The sequence below is a fragment of the Biomphalaria glabrata genome, chromosome 13, assembly GCF_947242115.1.
Source record: "Biomphalaria glabrata chromosome 13, xgBioGlab47.1, whole genome shotgun sequence".
In the NCBI taxonomy this organism is placed as follows: domain Eukaryota; kingdom Metazoa; phylum Mollusca; class Gastropoda; family Planorbidae; genus Biomphalaria; species Biomphalaria glabrata.
The window spans coordinates 8959010-8968629 of record NC_074723.1 but is presented as its reverse complement, the minus strand read 5'-3'; the positions used below and the strand labels follow the sequence as shown (position 1 = coordinate 8968629).

Here is a 9620-nt window from a genome sequence, read left to right as displayed (position 1 = left end):
AACGCATAGGGAAGGCAGCCTCAACCTTTGTTAGACTCAGGCCAAGAGTTTGGGAAAACCAGAAGCTAACTACGGTGACCAAAATGGAAGTCTACAAGGAGTACACTGCTGAATGGCAGTGAATCATGGACCACCTACGTAAGGCAAGAGAGAAAACTGAACTCATTCCATTTGAGATGTCTCCGTAGGATCTTGAAAGTCACATGGAAAGAAAAAGTGTGCAATACTGAGATCCTTGCACGATCAGGTATTCCCAGCATCTTTACAGCCCTCAGACAACGCCGTTTGCGCTGGCTCAGACATGTTCGCCGGATGGAGGACAAGCGCATCCCGAAAGTCATCCTCTATGGTCAACTTGCAACTGGCACAAGAAAAACTGGTTGCCCCCACCTACGTTACATAGATGTAATAAAACGGAACCTCAAATCTATATGTCCATACGATGTCAAGGCATCTTAACAAACTTAAAATCTCAATGACTTTCGAACCAATAATTCTAGCAAATTTGGTTTTGATGGAAAGCATTTTTCATGCTCTTTCATTCTATTTACACATTTGTTGGTGAGGATTTGTTAAAATTTTTTTTGATGCAACCACCAACCACCTAGTTTAAGTGATTTATTGATACATACATACATATATGAATCAAAGGTACTTGGTAAGTATATACGAGATCAGTTTACCATTTTAACTTTCATTATAGTGCATTGTGCCTACTTGTTTGTCAACAGTGCTTAATGCATTCAATTATTATTACCAAAAAAAAAGGTAATGGTGTAACAAAGCAATGTTTATTCAATACACACAAATAAAGTTCAAAGAATGTTAATTCAATCACAATATTGTAATATGTACATTTCAAAACTGTCATACAAACAACATGGAGGCTATCTACATACAATGTCAGAAAAATGATTATGCAGAAGATCACAAAACAACTAAATATAATGGGTATGACAATGGGAAGGTTTGCTTTTTTTGTGTTTGATTGATAACAAGGGTGTTATGTAGCTTGCACAATGACTAACCACTTTTACACATACCCAGATTAAAGTTAGGTAAACACAAGTTATAATAAAAATATAATAAATAATAAAATTTTAACTAAGAAATGTCAATCCTCATCTGGATTACAACTTTGCAGATCTTTGTTTTGAAAGAAAATATTTGCAAACTTTCCCCAGAATTTGATAAGGTCTGTTATAAATTATGAAGAGAATACAAGAAGTAACAAAGCACACTTCAAAAAAACAAAAATGAAATGAAATGTTTTGCATAAAAAAAATTAATAATTTACAATTGTGAAAAACGCCATTATGTCACAGAAAGACTAAAACTTAGATTTATGTTCAAAACTCTTACAATTACTTTATTGTAAAGTCTAGCTGAATTTTAACATAGAATATAATTCAAAGAAATGTTAAAGATCAATACATGATATATTTAAAAGAAAAGCAAAATATCTGTAATTTTCATAAAGATAAAACTGTAACATGAAATTTCGTTAGGCTTTGTAAAAGAATTCATTTTGTATGTTCGATTCTATCTTTGTTCTGTCATGAGTAGTTCCCAAAGACTAAGGGATATGTGAAAATGCCATCATTATTATTATAGTATGCAAAAGCAGGATTAAATGTTTTATTTTTAGATTAATACATTTTTCATTTTCATCTGTTATTTATTTGATACCCTTGACAGTGTAAGAGAATATATTATTACATTCTAAATAAATCTAGAATATTTTTTGCATCTTATTTTAATTCTTTGCAGTACAGCTAGCCTTAAGCAAAAATTAATGATTCGATCTTTATTTTGTCTTATCATAATTAATCAAGTATAAATATATTGATGTTATTAAGCAAGCCTACTGAACAAAATTTATTATGCATAAACATTTAGATACAAAATGTATATTATTTGCATAATAAAGCCTAAAAACTAATCAAATGTTAGTTTAAACGAGTCTGTCGTGGTCCCTCTTAATATAAAAAACTATTTTCTCCTGTTAGGATAATAATAACACACAACAACCTAGACATCAGGTTGTTTTTTTTTTAGGTGGGGGGGGGGGGCGCAAGGGAGGGGTTTTTTGTTATGCTAGAAAAGAAACTTAACAACTTACTTAACTGGTAATCTATTTTAACTCTTATTATTTGAAAGCATTTTCTCTGAGAAATAAGTCATGTGATCATTTCTTTACATTCATTTTATTTTATGAATTACTCATGGAGTTGGTGGGGGGGGGGGGGGGGGGGGCTAAAAACAAACAATCTATGAAGTAAAATGTCTGACATCACAAATGAGTCCCAAACATCACAAATAAGTCCTTCTTCTTTGGAATGAGATAAAAAAGAAAGTCCTGACTTTAAAATGGCACTAACTAAGTCAGCCTATAAAAAATCTGCCTTGGTCAGACTCCCTTGGTGACAACCACAATGACCACCACAACTCCAGCTAGGATGAGAAAAGGAAGCCAGGTCTTGACGATGCCCCAGAAACTTTGTAGTGAAGAAAAAAAAAGACAAAGTAAATTTGATAAAAAATGCAATTTTCATGAAAAACTTTGGGTAATATTAAAAATTTAATTTACATTGCACTGTTAATCAAACATAATGTTGTAATTTTTTTTTTAACTGATAATTTTCAAATGATGTCATAATAAAAAAAAATTATAGCTAGGGGATGGGGTTAAGGTAGTGTTAGGTTGCAAATCAAAATATCTTAGCTAAAAAATCTGGCTTCTTCTAAGCTGCACCCAGCAATTTTTTTCTTCCAACGTAACAATGAATCCTAAAGCTTAAGATGTTAAATTAGTGTTTAAAGTAGTTTAGGCCATGTGAGTGGTAATTTTAATGATGACAGCTGAAACAAAATTACTTTTTTTATTATCTACAATCTTTGACTTATGTAACCGGTAGGGTTACATATATGCAAGTTTATTTTATTTTCTATACAGTTTCTTCCCCCCAGCAGCAGTAAATCTTTGTTTTTGAGTCTGTTTACTTTAGTATTACATTTTGTAACTGTAGGAGTTAAAAATATAGTTAAAAATATAGTTATGTCTCATCATTCATACATCTTGCAAATCAACAAGGAATGAAGCAAAATTCCTATCCTATATCCGATTACATCATACAAATAATCTTAAACACTTGTAAGCTAGTCAAATTTCAATACTTTTTTTTCTTAACTTAGCTGATTCCTTGTATATTTTGTAATAATCTTGGTTAGGCCAATAATAGAATATGCATCCTCTGTTTGGGACCCCTCAACTCAAGAAAACATTAAGAAACTAGAACAGACACAAAATAGAGCAGTGCGATTCATAACAAACGAATATTCACATTTGACTAGAGTAACACCTTTAGTAAAATCACTAAATTTAGAAAGCCTTCAGGACAGAAGGCTCAAAAGTAAAGTAGCAATAATACATAAAACACTGAACCATAATCTTCAAATACAAAAACAAAATTTAATAAAATACTCTGAAAGACACAAAGATAAAGGCACATTCCTCGTCCCATATGCTAGGACAAATTTGTACAAATACTCCTTCTTCCCTAGTGCTATTAGAGCATGGAATGGGTTGCCTGAGCTAGCCAGGAAAACCAGTGACTTGGCAGAATTTAAGTCATTGGTTAATATGCATGACTAAATGCATGACGCGTAGGACGTAATCATCTTCTTTTTTGAAGTAACGTCTGTATTATATAAGATAAGATAAGATAATCAGTTTAGTAATGGTACTCTAGAAATGATCCATTTATTATTCAACAATCAGTTCAGATGAAATGTTTGTGAGATAAAAAAGGTCAACAACCTCAAGCCTACCTGATATATTTTCCATGAAGCAACATCAGAAAACACAGTTTGATCATGTTCCAGTTGCTACTCCCATTGTAGTTCATTAGGTTCAAGGCCATGGCCACATGGGAGTGACAATTATCACAGCAAAGATTATGCTGCAACAGAAAATACTAATGATAAATGAAAACATACTAAAATCACATATAATATTGAAACTGTTGGGGGCTTGGTCACTGAGTGGTAAGTGCTTGGAATCCAAACCAAGGGGTCTTGGGTTAAAATCTTGTTGAAGACTGGGATTTTGAGCTTCAGGATTTTTGGCACACCCCAACTCATTAGTTAGGGAAAGTTAAGGTGGTTAGTCATTGCGCTGACGACATCATACCCTCAATAACCATCAGACATAGAAACATCGTCTGAAAGGGATAATTTTTTTTTAAATTGTAAGACTGTAAGAATGCCTTGTCTTGGATGTTTACAGTATTTCATTAACTTTGCAAGCAAAGTAGTGACCTACTATTTTGCCACAACCAACACAGAATTTTGTCTGCCGGTGACCATTTAAATATTGCCAAAGTAAAAATGAATCAGACTCATGTCATGTTCATAAATTTTACATAGTTAGCTAATCTCAATTAAAATAACAAAACAAAACAAGAAAATAACAAATAACATTTAGCGCTAAATCGATCTTTGATGAAGTTAACGAATAAAGTATCAAAATAATTGAAGTCCCAAATAATTTAATTTTGGGTTTCTTACAAATACCGGGTATTTCATTCCTTGTGTAAAAAAAAACAACAAACAAAAAAACTAAAGGTCATTAAATTTTATTTAGAAAAAAGATTATTTCTTTTCTTGCTTAAATTTAAAGATGATATTCTAAGACATAATAAATAATTACCATCCGATGTTTATATTCTTCCGAGGCATCAGCCACACCCATGTCCCATGATTCTTTACCATTTCTGGCTTTGAGCAGATCCAGCTGCCAATATCTAGAACAAGAAGATAGTATGCTGACACATTTCCAACACCTACTTTATTAGATCTACTCAATTAGTACATTCACAACTCATATAGTCATAGAGTATTATGAGGGAATAGAAGTTTAAGTATGAAATGAAGAAAATTATTTTCCATACACCAAAATAGGATTACAATTGGCTTTTGATAAACTTACACTCTTAAATTCAACATACTTTATAATTCACAATGGCTATTGGGCCCCATGATAACCTTCTAACACTGTCAAAAAATGCAAACTAAAAGTGTATGGTCATGGCACAAAGTCCTCAGGTCTCGCAAAGATCTTCATTCAGGGAACAGTACCAGAAAAAAAAAGACACAGACAGAAAAGAAATGGGAAGACAACATTAAAGAATGGATGGGCCTGTCATTGAAAAAAAAAATGAAATTAAGTCAAAAGACAGAGAAGGATGGAGACAGTCAACAGATCATGTGTAGTGCCCCAACTGTCCAACAGACATATAGTACATATATTTTTAGAATATAGGCAGGCTAAAATTCTAAATTAGTTTAATATGTGAAAGCTGAAATCGTGTTTTATATTTTTAGATCAATACATTTTTCTTTATCGTCTGTTGTTTATTTTATATCCTTGAAAGTGTTAGAGAATCTCTTATCACATCATAAATAATTCTACAATTTTGTTCACACATACATTTAATTATTTGAAGTACAGCTACCATTTGGTAATCCGACTTTAATGTAACTGTCAGACTATCCAGAGTATAATGTATTTAGCAAACGTATTTAGTCTAAACATCTAATGTAATCCATGATTTTTTTATATTTTGAACTTACATACTGAGATACATTTATAAAGATATATAATAAAAACAATAATAATATGTGTTACAATAAGCTTTAGAAACTAGAAAGAAATAATGATATCAATTGTTATGTATAATTTTGATATAATGTGAGAAGTAATTAATCAATATATATACCATTCACCAAACCTATCTATCTAGATAACAACATATGATCAGTTTTTAAAAAAGAGAGCCACATACTTTACTGGTTTACCAAATGCCATATCATCCTCCTGCGAATACAAACAAATTACAATTGGTACAAATAAGTACAGAAAAATAATAATAATAGAAGGTCAAAAATAGGTGAAAATGTGAGAACTTTTATTTTTTAAATTTTGAATAGACTGAAAGAAGGCTAAAAATTATTTTTTTTTAATTGTTTAATGCCAAGTTCAACATGTCAATGAAACCATTAATTTTACTTATAACTTTAGAAACAAAATATAGACAAATAGAGATGGATGTACTTCTCATATTGACAAAGCTAAAACCAGATATTAATGTAATCTACATACCGAGACATAATATGGACCTGCAAAGTCTCTGATAACTCCAGTTGATGTACAGATACCCATGTGCCCAATAATTGGTAACAGCCATCTAATGGAGCAAAAATGTAAAAAAAATATATTTTATATAAATAAAAAAATGACTCATTCGCAACAGTAAAATTTCTGAAACAAAATTCTGATAAATAGAAATATTTAGTAGCTGTAAAGGCTAACTAGTAGATTTATATTTCATTACATAAAATACAATGTAAATTTTACAATTCTCTGCTTATCGACTCTTCTCAAATTGGTATCTTTCTGTTCTTAGTTATTTAATAATAGTAAACTAAATGAGCTTCAGGCTGTGGAGCACACTCGAAGCTGATCCTATTGCTTAGAAAACATGCTACTTTCTTAATAAATTTTCCTAAAAAAATGGTCTTTTAGTATTGCTTTTGTGTCTTTAATGTTTGTAACACAAGAGATAAGATCCAAATTTAAGTTCCTCCCCTATCTCTTCTTGTAAGTGTGCAGTGCCGCTGTCCCTAACACAAACTTTTTTTCCCAATTTGCAGTCAAATTCCCTTTAAAATATAATTAGTCAAACCTTGCTAGGATGTGAACTGTTTAGGAATACATCAGATCATTCCGAATATCTCAATCTGTGCTAAAAGTACATTTCAAAATCATTTCCTTTAGCAGACCCATGACACTTCAAACATACTTTTGCCATAATTTGTGTTCAATTTTAATTTTAGGGCAACACAACTCTAATGGGTGGCTGCTGAATACATGTACATTGTTGTCAAGTCACAGGACTGACATCTTGACCTATTATGTGGCAACAAGCTATTGGTCTAAACTGCCCACAGGTTGCGACATTGCAAGTCAGTGTTAAGCCTTGAGGCCCTCTATAACAATTGATCTCAGCAGAGGCCTAATTCAGTCAGTAATGAAGATCAAGATTCATGAACTCTTCTATCGCTCTTCAACCTTCTTGCACAAGATTAATCACAAGAGATGATAATCCAAGTGTAAACTCATTGCTACCTCAAACTGCCTAGTCACGTGGTATTCGCGCTGGGTTTCGTTCAAATGCCTAAATGGTCATAATAAAGTTAATTTCCTGGGGTTGAACCTTGCCTGTTGACACCTTTTGCCTTTGAGTACAGTTACAAAGGATGAAGAGATATAATGATATATCGACTATAATATATTTATATAATAAATAGATCTATATTATTACTATATAATCTAGAGTAGATAGAGTATCATAGAGTCTCTAGAGTAGATCCTAGAATCTACATATATAGATCTATAAAGAAAAAAAAAGAGTTAGATTCTAGATCTAGAATACTAACTAGTAACTAGTAGATTAGTAGACAATCTATCAGAATCTGTCTAGTCGAGATCTACTGAAACTGATTGATTGATTTTGATATTTTCAATTTTGACAAAATAAATTAAATAATGAAAATTTTGACGTTAAGTTACGACTTTAGTGACACTTAGTTAGACAGTCTTAGTCTTTTAGACTTTTTACTAACACTCTAACTTTAAGTTTAAGTTTAAGGCTTTAAGGTTAGGGCCGCAGGGTTAGGGCTAGGGTTACGTACGTTAGACATGGTATAGGTGTCCATACTATGCAATGTGGAAACCTGTTATGTTGCGGATCCACTTTGTGAGAATTATAAAGGTTCAGGTCACTACCCATAACAACTGAAGATCGCTCCGAACGCTGATGATCAGTGTCGTCTAGGTCTTTCATAGTAAAGTAACAGTGTTTACAAACAATTTAACAATCATTGGTAGACATTTTTTTTTCTTAAAGGGGAGGCTATTCTTAGTTTAAATAAACAGAAAATTTAATCAGTGGTTCCCCTTACTACTTTATGATGATATATGAACAAAAATAGGCCTATCTAGATATATCAAGTAGATCTAGAATCTAGATATAATGAAGCTTTATTTATACACTCAGTGGCGTAGCAACCCTTGAGAAAAGGGGTTCGAATGCATTGTGCTCTGGGTGCTGGCCCACGACCAATAGCAACCCAAACGGGCTCTCATAACGAGAAAAAAATGGACAATTTAACATTCAAAGTTCTACATAATTTTAGGATTTGTAGCCTATATTTATTGCATATGTATTTGTATACTATTTGTTTCTAAATAATGAGAAGATAACTGGTCGTACGGTATGCGCACTGGACCATCGTTCAGTCGTCCCGGGTTCATACCCTGCCTGCTGCAATCTGCGGGAGGTTTGGACTAGGAAGTAAACTTTAGTAAACTATCTTCAACTCTGAAGGAACATCCGAAACATGTAAAACATTTTACAAACATTTTACAAACAGAACACCTTCAACTCTGAAGGAAGATTCTATGAGCTGAGGTGATATCTTGGAAATTTGCTCTCACAGTTGATGCAGTACGCTACGTCTCAATTTGGGTTCAGTTCAGTGGCGTAGCCATGTGCGGGTGGTGCAGGCCGTACGGGGCATCAAATATCCTAGCCACGCCACTGGTTCAGTCACATTCAACTTACCGGACGGGGCTTAAAGTCTTAGGCTAGTTCTGAACCTGGCTCATGGGTATCAGTATTTCTAGTAATCTTTGTAAACATTGTTATGCCACGATTAGAAATGAGTTATTTGTTACGTAGTTAGGGTAACTTTTGACTTAACGCGAAAATTAGACTAGGTTTGAAAAAGGATTGCGAAATTATAAATCGACGTATACCATAGACGTAAACAAACTATTCTTGGCGGCTTTAGGGAAAAGGAGCTTTTTATGAACGTAGACATTTAGCTTGACGACATTCGACAGTTCCCTTCGTTATTATTAAACGTCTTGTTCGACATTCGCTATCAGCGTCGACTGACTTCTATTGTTGGCCTTTCGCCTGTGTTATTGGATTTCGTTATTTGAGTGTTACCTCCGTTTGACTTTGTTGCATTAGAAACAGCGCGAAGCGCCAAACAATATAATACACACCGTCTACGCCCGTTGATTTGTTCTAAGGCTTTGTATTGTTTATTATGGCTGGAAAATCTCCTTTTTTTTACAAAGCTTCTATCAACTCACTCTGTCTGTCTGTCTCTCTGTCTGGTAAAATGTTTGTAGGCCTACTCGTTTTTTCTCCCACTTAGGCTACTTTTCTCAGACCAAGTTGAAAATTTTATTCATTTGCGTAGATAATAAACGAATAAAAAAAATCAATTAGTAAATTAATTAATGGTAATTAAATATTATGGGGAGCGCGGTGGCTTAGTGGTTTGGCGCTTGGCTTCCGAACCTGGGGTCCTGGGTTCGAATCTTAGTGAAAATCTTCTGTTATGATTTTAAATTTTGTGATTTTTAGGGCGCCTTTAGTTGGGGAAATTAAAGGCGATTGGTCACCTTGCTCACCGTTGGCCAAAGAAACAGATGACCTTAACATCATCTGCCCTATAGATCGCAAGGTCTGAAAGGGGAACAT

At 33.2% G+C, this 9620-nt stretch overlaps 1 protein-coding gene across 1 annotated transcript; it reads right to left on the bottom strand.

The window, feature by feature from the left end:
• Positions 1 to 769: 769 nt before the first annotated feature.
• Positions 770 to 7976, bottom strand: LOC106071958 (transmembrane protein 222-like). Its single transcript, XM_013232195.2, has 6 exons — positions 7756 to 7976; positions 6164 to 6248; positions 5847 to 5878; positions 4712 to 4805; positions 3832 to 3962; positions 770 to 2498 (listed from the first exon to the last, which is right to left on the bottom strand). Exons 1-6 carry the CDS (start codon positions 7905 to 7907, stop codon positions 2411 to 2413), a joined length of 582 nt encoding a protein of 193 aa, XP_013087649.2. The 5' UTR covers positions 7908 to 7976; the 3' UTR covers positions 770 to 2410.
• Between the last annotated feature and the right edge of the window lie 1644 nt (positions 7977 to 9620).

Excerpts from the sequence above, each read along its gene's own strand:
- LOC106071958 (XM_013232195.2), bottom strand. The coding sequence starts at position 7,907 with ATGAAAGACCTAGACGACACTGATCATCAGCGTTCGGAGCGATCTTCA. Across the intron at positions 5,879-6,163 it reads CAGGTCCATATTATGTCTCG|GAGGATGATATGGCATTTGG; the intron begins GTATGTAGATTA and ends TTGTATTCGCAG. Across the intron at positions 3,963-4,711 it reads AAGAATATAAACATCGGATG|CATAATCTTTGCTGTGATAA; the intron begins GTAATTATTTAT and ends TTTCTGTTGCAG.